The sequence below is a fragment of the Furipterus horrens genome, unplaced genomic scaffold (genome assembly GCF_987537825.1).
Source record: "Furipterus horrens unplaced genomic scaffold, mFurHor1.1.pri manual_scaffold_17, whole genome shotgun sequence".
Taxonomy (NCBI): domain Eukaryota; kingdom Metazoa; phylum Chordata; class Mammalia; order Chiroptera; family Furipteridae; genus Furipterus; species Furipterus horrens.
The window spans coordinates 109,252,520-109,266,807 of NW_028327187.1; the positions used below are offsets into that span (position 1 = coordinate 109,252,520).

Sequence of the window (14,288 nt, forward strand, 5' to 3'; positions counted from 1 at the left end):
AGCTTGATAACAATGAGGCCAAACTCTCAGTCCCTAAGCTCCAGCTAGCCTCACTCTGTTCTGTAACTCCCAATATCACATACACGCATGATGGTATGCTCGGAAGGGCAGAGTGAGCAAATATACAGATAAAACCTAAGGTAACTTCATTGTGACACTGGCACAATATTTCAGATCATGCTACCTATTGGTGGGAGTCACAAGGTTTTACACACTCCAAAGATCTTGAAGCTTTCTTAATTCAACTACTCACCAAATGTAGGAGCTTCCTCAACTTGACTTACCATTGATAAAAGATAATCTAAGCTCTGCTTGAACACTTCTATTATTGGGAACGCTCATAACCTTTGTTACGAAACAAAATACAAGTGAGTAAATTTTAAAGATCTTACTGGCTTTTTTCAATAATTTATGAATTGAGTAACATGCAAGCTAGCAGACTGACAGGAGCTCCAAGGAGCTGTCCAAAATGAAAGAGTTCTATAGGCAGAAAGAAGCAGGAACAAAGATGTTATATTAGACAAAAAAAGACAAAAAAAAGCAGGCTGGTTTCTGCAAGGTCACTTTCCTTTAGGGGACAGCAAGGGTTTATCAGACAGATGACCTAAGTGGTGCTGACAAGGTGATTCCTGATGGACTGGTGTAAGATTCTATTTCTGGGAGAGCCGAAACTGTAATTAAGTCTTGGTTTGGTGACATGGGACTTAGCATAAGCAACTCCATTTGGGACCTGGTGACTTATTTTTAATACTTTACAAGGCAGGCAGTAACAATTTTTTAAAGCTCTACAGTTCCAGTTTTCCATTAAGTTCATTTGGCTCTCTGTTAGCACTTACCCAGGGGTCTTGGTTTTACTTTTTTAGGCAAAATAGTCATCATCATCACCATAATCTGACATCTCTTCTGCCAGAGTCCTTTAGTTAATCTACAAGTAATATATAATATTGTGTATAATGCCAATTTTTTTCAATGTATTTTCACACAAGTAACCCCATGACAGACAAATCAGTGAGATTAGCAAGGCAGTTATTGTAAACTTCAGGTAAGTAAATTGGCTCAAAGTGATGACATGATTTACCCCAATTCACACAGCTCAAGCCCAGCCAAGCCCGGCTTTCTGATCTCTTATGCATATCCCTTCCACTGTATTACAGATGCAATCCTTCCCAAATTCCCTTCTCTTCCTCAGGCTAAATATTCATTCAAATATTCCCCACATAACAGGATTGCACAACCTTTACCACCATTCTCACCCTGCCTGTCATTATAGCTTTGTGAAGAATAACAGAACATCTTTCCAGAAAGATAAGTCACTTCTTCCCAGACACTGGCACAAATTCTGTCAAATTCTTTCCTCCTTGTAGAATCCTGAAATGTCAGATTTCCTTGTCAAGGACTAGCTCCGCACTCTCAATATCTTATTTTTAGGAAAGTGTCTCACTATGGAAGTCATAGGTCAGTGTATCCAGAAGGTACAAATATAAAAGAGATAAATGAAATATTACGTTAGATTGTACCAGGAAACCAAACCTGTCTGTGAGAATGAATTTTTTTTTAAATATCCCAGAGCCTTGAGATTCAGTGTCAGGCTGGTCTGTGTGAGGTATCTGCATGAGGTTAGGTGGAGGGTAATGGGGGGCGGGGGGTGAGCAGGACTCCTTCCCAGCCAAAAACCATTTTTAAGCTGGGAGGAGCATTATCACTGGCCTCCTCTTAGTGGAAGTGCCTGTGGGCCCTTGAGAAAGCCAGCATAGTGGCAGTCATCACCCCCAAAGCAACCAGATCAGGCTCTTCAATCCATCAATGGGTTCCAGGTAATCAGTCAAGGACTTTTGAGTTCATAATGAAAGGTTTGCCAGGAGTTGCTGGTAATCCTAGTAAGTCGACTATGACTCACCTTTTGTTTACATTTTGGAGTCTCTCACTTTGCTTCCCACTTGACACTTAAAATTATATTTCAACATGAATAAGATAAGAGTAATACCAGCTGCTATAGCACACAAACCCTCAAATCTCAGGAAAAGATAATTTCTTACTCATACACAGGGAGCACAGGGGTCTCTGGTCTTGCAGTTAATTCAGAATCAAAGCCTCAGGAGACTACTCTGTCTCAAGACAGGGCTTCCAAGGTTGCCCTGAATTTCGGAGGAAGAGTGGAGGACCTCACAGGAGGTTTTTATGCGACAGGCCTAGAGGTGGAGTAGATCACTTTTGTCCATATTCCATTGGCCAAGACCTAGTCATGTGGCCACATCCACCCTAGCTGCACGAGAGGCTGGGAGATATCCATCCATGTGCCAGGGAAGAAGAGAAACTGGGTGTGATGAACAATTCACCAGTCCCTTCTGCCAGAAGAAAAGAGACCATGATCTCTATTCTTTCTTCTCACCACCTTTGGTTATTAGAACTATGTATGACTGATGTTTCCCATCTTCCAGGAGTACCAGCCGTGATTGTAACCATTGTCCTGACTATATCCCCAGATAACTACGGGCTTGGATCATATGGGAAATTCCCTAATGGCTCGCCTGATGACTTGTGAGTACAAAGCCCCCAAGGGAATGTTAAGTGAACTGGAAAACAGAATTCTGTAAGAAAACGGGGGATCTAATTAGCATATTGATTCTGGCTCTCATCCTAATAAAATTCAGTAACATTTACAGCAACTTTCGCACATTTATATATATATATATATATATATATATATATATATATATATATACACACACACACACACACACACACACACACACACACATACATACACACACACACACATATATATAATGAGATAAACTAGCTGGACATTCCATGCTACTTCTACTTGAGTATTTAAAAATATATGAAGACAAACACCATATAATATCACCTAATACAGGACACTAATGCAAAACATAAACAAATGAGCAACATAGTACCAGAGGCATGTAAACAAAGAACAGACTGACAGGGACCAGGGGGAAGGGGGAAAGAAGGGATAGGGTCTAGTCAAGGAACTAATGTAAATGACCCATGGATATGGACAACGGGGTGGGGATTGACTGTGGGAGAGGGGGTAGGGGGTGGAGGGAGCAATAGGGGGAAAAGTGGGACAACTATAATGGAAAAACAATAAATAAATTAAAAAAATAAAATAATACAAATTAGAAGGAAGTATTTTGAAAATATTTTATAAGCCTCTGATAAAAAGGGAATACCAGTTACCAGTTACATTATGTTAGTAAAGACTCATAGAATAAAGTTACTAGAATTTAAAGGGAGTAAAATCCTGAATGTTTTCAAAGAAAAAATTTTAAATATTTATAGTAACCACATGTCCTAAAATAAACTGTCTTAGGTTTTTTCCCTACAGGTAAAAAATGGTAGTGGAAAGCAGTGGTGTTATCTTTTTTTTTTTTTTTTTCTCTTTTTTACTTGTAAGAAATGTTTCATTGCATCATTTTGAACCATATTTCAGAATTGTAATACATTTTCCTGTTTTTTTCCCCCAAATTACAGTTGCTGGATCAACAGCAATGCTGTATTCTATATTACAGTTGTGGCATATTTCTGTGTGATATTTTTGCTGAACGTCAGCATGTTCATTGTGGTCCTGGTCCAGCTCTGTCGAATTAAAAAGAAGAAGCAACTGGGAGCCCAGCGAAAAACCAGTATTCAAGACCTCAGGAGCGTTGCTGGCCTTACATTTTTACTGGGAATTACTTGGGGCTTTGCCTTCTTTGCCTGGGGACCAGTTAATGTCACCTTCATGTATCTCTTTGCCATCTTTAACACCTTACAAGGTAAGCTCTACAGCACTAAATCTGCACTGAATGATCCCAGTTGAACTCAAAAATATCACTACAAAAAGAGTCTCTTCAAAGTAGTTTATTTAGTAGCTTAAAATAATTTTTGTTGAAAAACAGGTTTATTTTTAAGAAAGGGTGCTTTGAGATCCCGGGAAGAAAGGAATTCACTAAATTCAAGAAGTGGTACTTTTGCCCTGACCTGTGTGGCTCAGTTGGAGGGTTGTCCTGTAACCAAAAGGTAGCAAGTTTGATTCCCAGTAGGGACACATGCCTGGGTTGTGGGTTCAGTCCCCAGTCTAGATATATATGATCCTGGGTCTGGGCACATATGATTTTTGCTCCAGGCGTGAGGGGGGAAACTGATGGATGCCTCTCTCTTGCATCAATGATTCTCTCACTCCCTTCCTCTCTCCCTTTCTCTCTCTCTAAAAATCAATGAAAAAAAATGTCCTTGGGTGAGAATTTAAAAAAAGAAGTGGTAGTTTTTTCCTTCTTTTCCATCATCTCCTCAAAGAGAACATACTGAGGAGAACCTGCCAGGAACTTTTTCTGGGATTCAATTACTCTTCCTTCTCTTGGTTCCTTACTTTTTAAAAAAAGTATTGAAATAGGATATCCACACAGAAATGTATGCATGCCATAAATGTTTCTGTGAGGTCTCACCACTCCAGCCTCCTTGGTCTGTGTTTGAGTGGGAGACAAAGATAAATATGGAGTCAATAGACAGACCCAAGTGGCAGCAGCCTGGGCCAGAGGCTAATCCTGAGAAGTTGTTCTGCTGGGACATGCAGCAGGAAAGGGTCAGGCTTTGTGTATCACCCTTACTTCAGAGGTTGCTATTTATTAATGAAACCCAGCTGTAGTCATTTCAAACCCTCTTAGCTGTATTCTTTGGAAAAGCAAATTACTAATTCTTTTAGACCAGTGTTATAAAAGACTTGTCAGCTCTGATTAATTTTTAATGGAAATATAGTACTTTGGCATTAAAAGCCAAGCAGCCTAATGGGTTTACATTACAGTAACAATAATTCATGCCCCTTGGTTTCCTTTTATTCCAAATCCTCTGTTGGGATGCTTTTTAATTGCATTCCCAACTGCTTGTTTTCATCTTTTCCTGTTGCTTTTACCTCCATTAGCATCCTCTTGTAGTCCTAACAAGCAGTAGATCATTTTGCTTGTTTTCGAAGAAATCCCAACCTGAGACCAAATTCAAATGCCTAATTTAGCTGTTGGTTCTTAGTTTATTTGGAGGAAGCCAGTTAATATGCTCGTTGGTTACATCCGATTGTTAATTTTAACCTACAATGTACCAGTTCCTGAACTGGTATAGCTAGGTGCTGCACTACATAGTATTAAATAGAAAAGTTTTATTTGCCAACAATGGCATGCTATAAGAGACACTTTAAGAGAAAATAAATATGCTCAGATCACACTAATCATAAAAACAAAAGCAAGGTCCCTACCCTCCCATATTTAATGTGGAAACTGAATCTGCCTCTTTCTCTTCATTTCCCCAGAATACCTGTTCATCAGAATATGAATGGACATAAAGAATGTACTGTTTCATTTATAAAAGGGACCTAATTTGCAGGGCTTTGGTGTTGATTAAAAGAGAGATATGTATAGACTCTGATTTGGGACTTGGCTACCCCCATTTTCTCTCTCTCATACATGCTGTTTCTCCCCTAATACAACCAAGGGTAGCCACCCAGGGTTGCAAATGAACAGAGGTGTGCATGCAGTATTCAAGATATCAGTATTTAGGATGGACACCTGAAAAGACACACCTGATGTTTTAAAATGAAGATTTTAAAGTAGATAGATTGAGGGTTGGAGAGAGAGAACTCCAAATTTGTCCCTCCATGCAGCAAATATTTATTGGTGAAAGCACTAAGGAGTGACAGTAATGCGGCTGTGTGGTAGACCCTGTGATTGCAAGACTGGCACAGAGGTGGATAGGAGGCAGAGCCTGAGGGCCTATTCAAGTCTGGAATGTTGTTTTCCTCTTAACCAGGATGCCAGTGAAGAATTTTCTTGAGCGGGTTAGAGGGATGCTGGAAGGCAGGAGTATAACGCTGCAGTGTCCCAGGCTTGTGAGGAAGAGGGGAAGGACAAGGAAAAGGCTGAGAGGAGGAACAAGGGATGTGAGACAAATGGAAGACATGGCATTTAATAGAACTTGGAAGTCATTTATAAATATGGAGAGGTGGGAGGTAGGGGCTAGGTCTGAGCTGGCATCCTGGCTTGGATAGCTTGTACTTCCCAAGATATGGATGGCCAAAGACAGAGAAGTGAGCTTAATTTTAGAAATACAGAAGTATCATTCCTTTAATAAGTTGCTTTTTTTTTTTTTTTTTTTTTTTTTTTTATCTTACAAAGAGAGTCTCCCAGGGTGCCTTTCAATAGCAAACTTACCCAGGACTTCGTATTCTTTTTTTGCAATTTTGCAAAATTTCACTTTGCCGATAGCTGCCAAAGATTTTATCTTTTGTGCAAAGGAAGCTCATAACATTCAGGTCTTGGTTTGGAATTCATTCTGTTATGGGTCTTTTCTCCTCTATAGGATTTTTCATATTCATCTTCTACTGTGTAGCAAAAGAGAATGTCAGAAAGCAATGGAGGCGGTATCTTTGTTGTGGAAAGTTACGGCTGGCTGAAAATTCTGGTAAAGATTTACTTTACTTTTTATCCTTCTAAATCTCGAGGAAAAGATTGTATACGTTAAGATTCAAAGCAATCAATGCCAAAGGGCTATCGAATATAGAAATTAATGAATGGAACCTATTCAAGAGAAAATATTGTGAATACTAAGGGTATAAAACCTAATGAATTAATAATTACTCATATCTAGGAACTTAGTGAGCAACAGAATTAATGTTTGACTTCTTTCTGAATGAAGCATCAGTGAAGATTTGAGAAGTATTACCTTTTGAGCTAATGTTTCCCATTTACACAAAGTATTTAATATCTACCCTCATAATTTTTTAAGTCTTCACTCAACTTTGTATATAAACTTTAGCATACGTTTGGTTGTTTGGTTATAATATACACTTGGTTATTTTGAAATTATAATATTTTCACATTCTGTTGAGCTATAGAATAGCTCACTGATTAGAGAATAAGAAAAATCAAGCACCGTCTGAAAACTAAACTCCTTTTGCATGAATACCATCCATGGATGCAACCTTTGTAGTATTGAAAAGATCCAGTTGCACAAGATCTATATTCAGAAAATGGCAGTACATGTGGTTCAGTCATTTGCATGGATTTAAGAACCATAAGTCATCACAATATGGTCAATATGTGTTCTTAAGACAGTCTTTGTCTCCGAAGTACTACCTAATTTGGTGGATATTTATAGATATAATCAAATAAGCTTGGTCTTTAGTTCCAAGAGAATGTGTTACTTTTAACCAAGTAGTCATTGAAAGGACAAATGTATATAGTCTCCGATGAACATACATTTCATCACACCAACTTGTGAAATGTGTGACTTCTCTGTAAGACCTGAAAGTGGGAGATGAGTTGCTAGAAAAAGTTACACTGTGATCTATCTCTTGCCTTTGAGCTTCAATACTCCTTCCTGTTTTCCCATATGCTTATTCTGCTAGACTGGAGCAAAACTGCTACTAATGGTTTAAAGAAGCAGACTGTAAACCAAGGGGTGTCCAGCTCTTCAAATTCCCTACAGTCAAACAGTAACTCCACCCACTCCACCACACTGCTAGTGAATAATGATTGCTTGGGACTTATGAGCGGGAATGGTAAGTATCTCTTGATATAGTATTTCTTAAGCTAGTGTTCATTTTATTAAAGTAGTATTATCCTTTAATGGCATTTTTCCTATACAAAATGAATAATTACATATATGGGTAGTGGGTCAAAGCATGGTTCCCTTGTAAAAGAGGAAGTTTATTAATCCAAATGTATTCACTTTAGAGCAAATACCAGAAATGGTTCTGTTTTAGGATTCAGTTTTTGTGTATGTGATCAGAATTGATGATGACCTAAAAGTTTTAACATTGCAAATCCTGACTTAAATATTATCCAAAGACTTCTGTTATTTCTATGCAAGTAGAACCTAAAACAGTTTATGAAATTATATTAATTTTTACCTCATCTATAGTCATACACAACTTCAACACAATTAAACCTTTGTATTTTTTGCTTACCATGTTTGTTCATTGTTTTTCCACAGTGTGGCTGCCTTGTGACAGTGCCCAAATCCCTATAAAAATACCAAATACTGTGATCAGTACTGGTGACATATAGGAACAGGTTATTGCTGCTGCACCTGCCTTACTCATTAATTCTGACATTTCAAGCTAAAGCTTCCATTACATTTCCTTTATTTCATAAGACTGGGCTGTTCATTACTCATAAAAGCTTACCTGTTTCTGTCTTCTTTAACTTCTTAATATATCTTTTTGCGTTTTTATAAAAATTGAATCCCTCTGGTATACTTTCTCCTTTCCTGGATATTAGTTGTTTTCATGACAAATTCAAATAACTTTGTGAGAAGGTTCACACATACACCTACCAAACAGTTTTCCAACCTCCCAAAGATGCCTCTAAATTGAGGCTTCTCAACCTCAGTACAATTGACATTTGGGGCTATTTAAATCCTTGTTGCAGGGGGCTGTCCTGTGCATTTTGAAATGTTTAGCAACACCCCTGGTCTCCACCCACCCACTCACCCCCAGTTGTGACAACCAAAAATGTCTTTAGACATGGGGAAATGTCCTCTAGGGGTAAACATCTCCTGTACAATCATTGAGAACCATTGTATAAGACGAGAAATTGCTGTCACGTGGCCTTAGCTCTTGACTCAATGTAGGTAAACAGGGTAGAGGCAATGACAAGGTTGATTCATAGTATGAGAAAGCAAGTTCAAAGTAGAGAAATTAGAGGTATAAGGTGAACCATCAAGAATCACAACATATCGGGAAAGCCTACTGGCTTGGAGAGAAGTGTTTGGGTCTCTTAAAAGCCAAATTTATGCATATTCTAGAAAGAGCCAAGATGAAGCCTTATTTGCCTGGCCTATGAATATGTTGCCATCCTTCAGGGAATCAGATTTGACAGAGGCAGCACAGTTTGCACAGCTCTCTGACATGACTAATTTGACACAGCTATTTTTGCTGCCCAATGGTGAGAGTGGGGTTGCATTTTAGGCCACCAACACGGCCAAGTGTTTAATACCATATAAAATGCACGTCAGATAGATATCCCTGACTCCTCAGTCTGCACACCAGGATCTAGAATGGACAAGGGATGGGATAGGATAGGCACTTTCAAAGAAGCTGGAAATTTAATGCTTTGTTTATTATACCAGGTAAAATTGTTCCTGCATCAAAATACCCTCAAAGCAAAATGCCTAACCAGGACAGCTGCCTCAGACAGTCACATGCCTTATTGGAGCTGTGTCAGAGATGGAGCTGTGTTAACAGTATATATCACGTAGTTTGCGTGAATAGTACATATTTCAGTTATGGGCTGCCCTAGAGGCTTGTGTAACAACAGCCATCTCACTTGGTACAAGGGCCACAAGCTCACAGTTTGGAAGAAACATCACAAGTTGACTCCAGCCCTTCTGAGCCATTTAACCTTAAGCACTTAATTCTGAAACCTTAGTTTCATCATCTGTGAGATGGCGTTAATAATTGCACTCATCCTATAGGGGATAGTAATACTTTTAAAGTTCTTAGCACTGTTATCATTATTGTAATTATGGCATAAATTAACAAATAGGCTTATTATTCAGCTTTCTACATTGTCTTCTTATGGTATAATGGTCAGAAGGTTGATGTCGACTAGCTAGAGGGTCTCAGCTGTTGTGCATGCCTCCTTCCCCCTACCCACAATTCAGGGTCTGCTTGGGATGGAATCCAAGTCACAGTTTCCCTAGAATGCCCAGCTGCCTCCTGGCCTACACTCTGAAGTTGGAATTGGTGGTTTCCTCTTGGGAATTAGTCCTAGCCTGGTCTACAAGAGACAATTTTTTCCTTGCCATGACTCTTGTTGCTCTGGATTTCTCTGGTACAAAGCTTTATTTTATAGGAAGCTTAGGGAACCAAGAACATTATAAGAGGACATATGGGGATCTCTGTTAATCTTAACATTTTGGGGTAGATCAGAATATTACATCAGGTTATATTACATGTACGCTGCTACTTGACGTTAATATATGTTCAACCAGTTAGGAAATGGGCCTTTTAAAATCAAATATATTGTTTTGCTTCATATTTTAACCATTTCATTTTTAAAAACTGCCACAGAGGAAACATTCTCCAATTTGTTTTGCTTCCTTTAAGTGGCCTTAGGGAAGGAATGAAAGTAAATAAAATATGACATTGTATCATAAACATTTATTTAAAACATGTCTATGTGTGTATACTTAAGAATAAAGTGACATTTAAGTTTAGTTTTAAAATGCTCTCTGTGGATACTTCATGACACCAATTTTGTTTTTCTTTATATAGGGAATGCTTCAACAGAGAAGAATGGTGTTTCTTTCAGTGTTCAGAATGGAGATGTGTGCCTTCATGACTTCGCTGGAAAACAGCACATGTTTAATGATAAAGAAGATTCCTGTAATGGTAAAAGTCGTATTGCTCTCAGAAGGACTTCAAAGCGGGGAAGCTTACACTTCATTGAGCAAATGTGATTCCTTTTTCTGAAATCAAAGCATAATGCTTGACAGTGAAAATGTCCATTTTTACCTTTTCCGCAATGTGAGATGTATGAAAATCAACTAATTTTATACTCAGCAACTTCTGGAGGACCATAAGCTAATTGAGGGCAGTGGTTACTATTGGATGAGGAAACCAAGATATTTTGAGACATTTGCAACTTGATTTCTTATCCTTCATTTTAAAAGAAGATTGGTTTTAAACAACACTATTTAAACTAAATAAGATTCAGTAAAGAAAATAAAAGTAGTTTATTTCCAGCGACATTTTAAAGAGGTTATGTTATCTTTGATAACATCATATAAAGCAACTGTTGACTTCAGCCTGTTGGTGAGTTTAGTTGTGCATACCTTTGTTGTAAATAAGCTAAATTCTAGTGACTCACATGTCAAAAATCTTACTTCTACATTTTTTGTATTTATTTTCTACTGTGTAAATTTATTTCTTTGTAGAATCATGGTTGTGTTGTTGTTTCTAATGTTTTAATTCAAAAAAAAAAAAATCCTTGCTGGCTTAGTGAGTTCTAAAACTCTTTTCGGAGACTGTATGGGATGTGAAATACAGAAACTTCATTCAAATCAAGAAATAATGATGCCAGCCAGACTGGAAAAAAAGAAGCAGGCAGTTCCACAATTAGCTTATACAGTGCCTTTGAGTTAGTAAAAGATGCCCTCACTAGACAGACACAGCCCCAGGGGGCTCGTAGTTTGGCAAACAGAGTGGGGGCCATATTTTAGCCCCTCTCACCCTCTAGGGTGCACCCTTGTAGAGGGTATGAACTGTATACACCTGGACACATGGCAATCACTATCCGTCTTTTGACCTTATTCCTAATCATTAAATTATGGAATCTGTACCAAGATTTTTAGCTTAATACTGTGGCCACAGAGAGGGATAGAAGTGTAATCTAGACCATGTCAGGAAAATTGTGAATGTGGAGGAGATACATATACTGCCACTTCTCAAATACCTGAGCCTTTCATAAAAGGGGAATAGCATAGGGATTACTTTTTAAAAGTGATGTATATAAAAAAGGATCATATTGCTATTCTTTAAAAGGCAATTGATGGTACTTTGTGGGTTGTTATGATGGCATGCTCTGGCCCAGCCAGAGCTATAGTTATTTTTTAAAAGAGCTCTAGTCTTGAAGAGTGAATAGTGACATGGGGGAACAACTATTGGGAATGGTGAACTATCCTGCAATACTATTATTTCCATATGTATCAAACTCTGATTGCTCCTAGTTATAGAGGGTCTATCTTGCTTCCCACCTACAGCTGCTTGAGCAGTGCCTCAAGTATGTCCTTATTAGGAACATTTCCAAACCCTTTAGTTAGGTCTTTTACTAAGGTTCCCTTGTATATATTTCAAGTGAATGTTGTGTCCCAGGCTAACCATAGTAATAATGTACTACACTTCTGTGAGTGCTGATTTGCCTTTGCAATATTTCTTCTTTGATATATTTAATTGTCTTGTGTTTATATGTTAAACTCGACAAAAATGTTAAAATCAACAAAATAAATGTGCAGTTAACTCTTTTAAGTTTGAGAACTTTCACAAAGAGAAAACCTTTACAATCCTTTCCCTGGAGGTGTGGCATTGAAGTGGTAGGACAGACCTGATTAAGATGACCATAATCATTAACACCCTTGGCAAACAGCAGGTACACTGTGACTGTGGTGTTAGAGCAAGGCTTTTTCTACTTCATGAGATCAGTTTCTGACTTCTTTCTTTAATTTCTCCCTTATTCTTTCAAGATTATCTCTTTAACACGTTGCAACTGACCCACTTGAGCCCCAGATTTGGATTCCCTCCAAGTGTCTGCTTCCTCAGCATCAAACAGTAGGATTTCAAGAAGGACTAGATTTGGGATTTCTGGGGAGCTGATTAGCATATGGGAGCCACAAAAGGGCAAAGTGGGTCTCAACTTGCAAGAGGTCTCTGGGCAAATATCTCCTGCAACAATGCTCAGCTACTCCAAAGATGTTGAGTGTTGAGGAAGGTGGTGAAGACACTCTAGATTTGGGGGCTAAGATCTCCGAAACCAAGTCTCCTGAAGCAGATTATGTAACCTAAATGTCCTTTAGACCCTTGCCTCCTTATTTTTCCTGTTGCGTTTTGTAACTGGTCCTTAAGCCAAATTCTCTTGTCTATTTTTTTTAAAACTTTAGACAGGTAAGGGGCAGGGCAGAGAGAGAATGATCCTGAGAAGCATCCTCCTTTGGGTTTAAACCTTGTCCCACAATCTGAGACTCTATTGAAGGAGATAGAGGTGGTGCCAATATGAGGAGGCAAGGAGTGTCACAGTACTGGCCAGTATTTAAAATATTTCCTCAGAACGTTTGAGAAGTTATTTTGCAAAATACACTGCAATCATTAATCCCCAAAGTAACTCTATTAACTTTCAGTGAGAGCCATGATGATTGCTCTCAGCAAAAATGGTAAAATGGCTTCATTTGGGATACTTGGTTGTATCTAATAAAGTTACCTAGGAGGCCGGTTAGTTTGTTGAGGGCCATTTGGAAGAAGAGCTAATTTACTAAATGAGCAATTTACCAAATGGATTTGTGTTTTGTCTTCATAACAGCATTTTAATGGCTTTTCAGTTTATCTCTGCCTCAGCTCCTTGCTGCTATGGTTGGAGTTTGAAGCAGCATCAAAAAGTTAGGGCAGACAAAAATTGAATACATTCCTTGAGAATATGTTCTTTTAAATAGTTTTAGAAATATTCTTCACTGTGAAGAAATCTTATGCTTCCTGGTGTTTCCTCTTACCTCCCAGTTTCAAACTAGCTATAAGAAGCTGCAGCAGAGACAAATTCAACATTCTTTAATACATTGTGATGAAAAACAAAATTATTTCCAGTCAACAACTAAAGTTAAAGTGTCATAGAAATAAATTTGCCTAACTGGCTATTTTCAGCAAATTGGTTCAGAATGGACCCTCTCCTCTGTGTCAAAAATGGAATGCCTTTCTTTAAAGTCAAAGACTTTCAGCCTCTAAAGAGAAACATTCATTGGTTTCTGCCTTGGATGCTGACATGTGGCTCTCTGGGAACCTCCTTGGCTGAAGTCCCTATGGCAGAACAATGGGTAGGTGCTTTGGCTGGGGTCAGAGAAGTCAGATATGCTACCCCAGGATCCAGTTGTGTTTTCACCTTTATGAAGATCATGAACCAGCTTCAGAAACAATAACATACTCCATCACATTCCATATCAGCTTCTTGACAAAAATTTGAGAACTGATCTAGAGAGAGGTTACTATTGGCTCCCAATCACAAAAAGCCTTCATGTATCTGGGGACCAAGATATAGAGGTTTTGTATTTCAGGGACTTGAGGACACTAAGCATGTGTCTTGTTTTCATATAACACAGCTTCTGGTCCAAAATGACTCTAGTCACTAAAATTCACTTGAAAATTTAAAACTTAACAAGTTGTAGCCTTCCTTCTTGGTTTTATCCCTGAATTTCAAGCTTACTGAAAAATACACCGTCAGCAGCCGTCCGTCTCGAGAGACGATGGTGTAGCTTCTTAAGTGTCTATCTGCACCGCCGAGAATGGCTGTGCAGTCCGACTTGGGAGTGACACGGTATCTGTCTCCTCCCGTGTTGAATCGACATCTTGCGATGATGCTGGAGTGTCCTCTCCAGTGAAGCTGAAGCTACAGAGCCTGGGCAGGGTGATATGGAGGGTCTGCTGTTGCCCATGCAGCAGACCCCCCTCTCTTCGCAGCTGAAGGGTCCAAGGGAAAGACAGAGTCAATACAGCTTGGCTTCAGGTGCGCCGCAGGAGTTGCCGGTGTTGACTA

The 14,288-nt window shown here is 38.7% G+C and overlaps 1 protein-coding gene and 1 long non-coding RNA gene across 5 annotated transcripts in view; one reads left to right on the plus strand and one right to left on the minus strand.

Annotated features, from left to right (window-relative positions):
* ADGRG2 (adhesion G protein-coupled receptor G2) overlaps positions 1-10,817 on the plus strand; it is a 66,886-nt gene extending 56,069 nt beyond the window's left edge. Inside the window, exons 21-25 of the mRNA XM_090264408.1 lie at positions 2,439-2,538; positions 3,499-3,782; positions 6,352-6,453; positions 7,400-7,552; positions 10,271-10,817. Of these exons, the coding sequence (XP_090120534.1) occupies positions 2,439-2,538; positions 3,499-3,782; positions 6,352-6,453; positions 7,400-7,552; positions 10,271-10,455 (824 nt within the window). The 3' untranslated portion in view covers positions 10,456-10,817. The remainder of the gene's footprint in view (positions 1-2,438; positions 2,539-3,498; positions 3,783-6,351; positions 6,454-7,399; positions 7,553-10,270) is intronic.
* The window catches only part of LOC149991802 (uncharacterized), a 209,597-nt gene that overhangs the window by 193,196 nt on the left and 2,113 nt on the right, over positions 1-14,288 (minus strand). For 3 of the 4 annotated variants that reach the window (XR_016508573.1, XR_016508570.1, XR_016508572.1), the window contains exon 2: positions 7,961-8,016. The exons of the other annotated variant lie outside the window; for it this stretch is intronic. This is a non-coding gene — a long non-coding RNA (uncharacterized LOC149991802). The remainder of the gene's footprint in view (positions 1-7,960; positions 8,017-14,288) is intronic. 4 annotated transcript variants of the gene reach the window in all.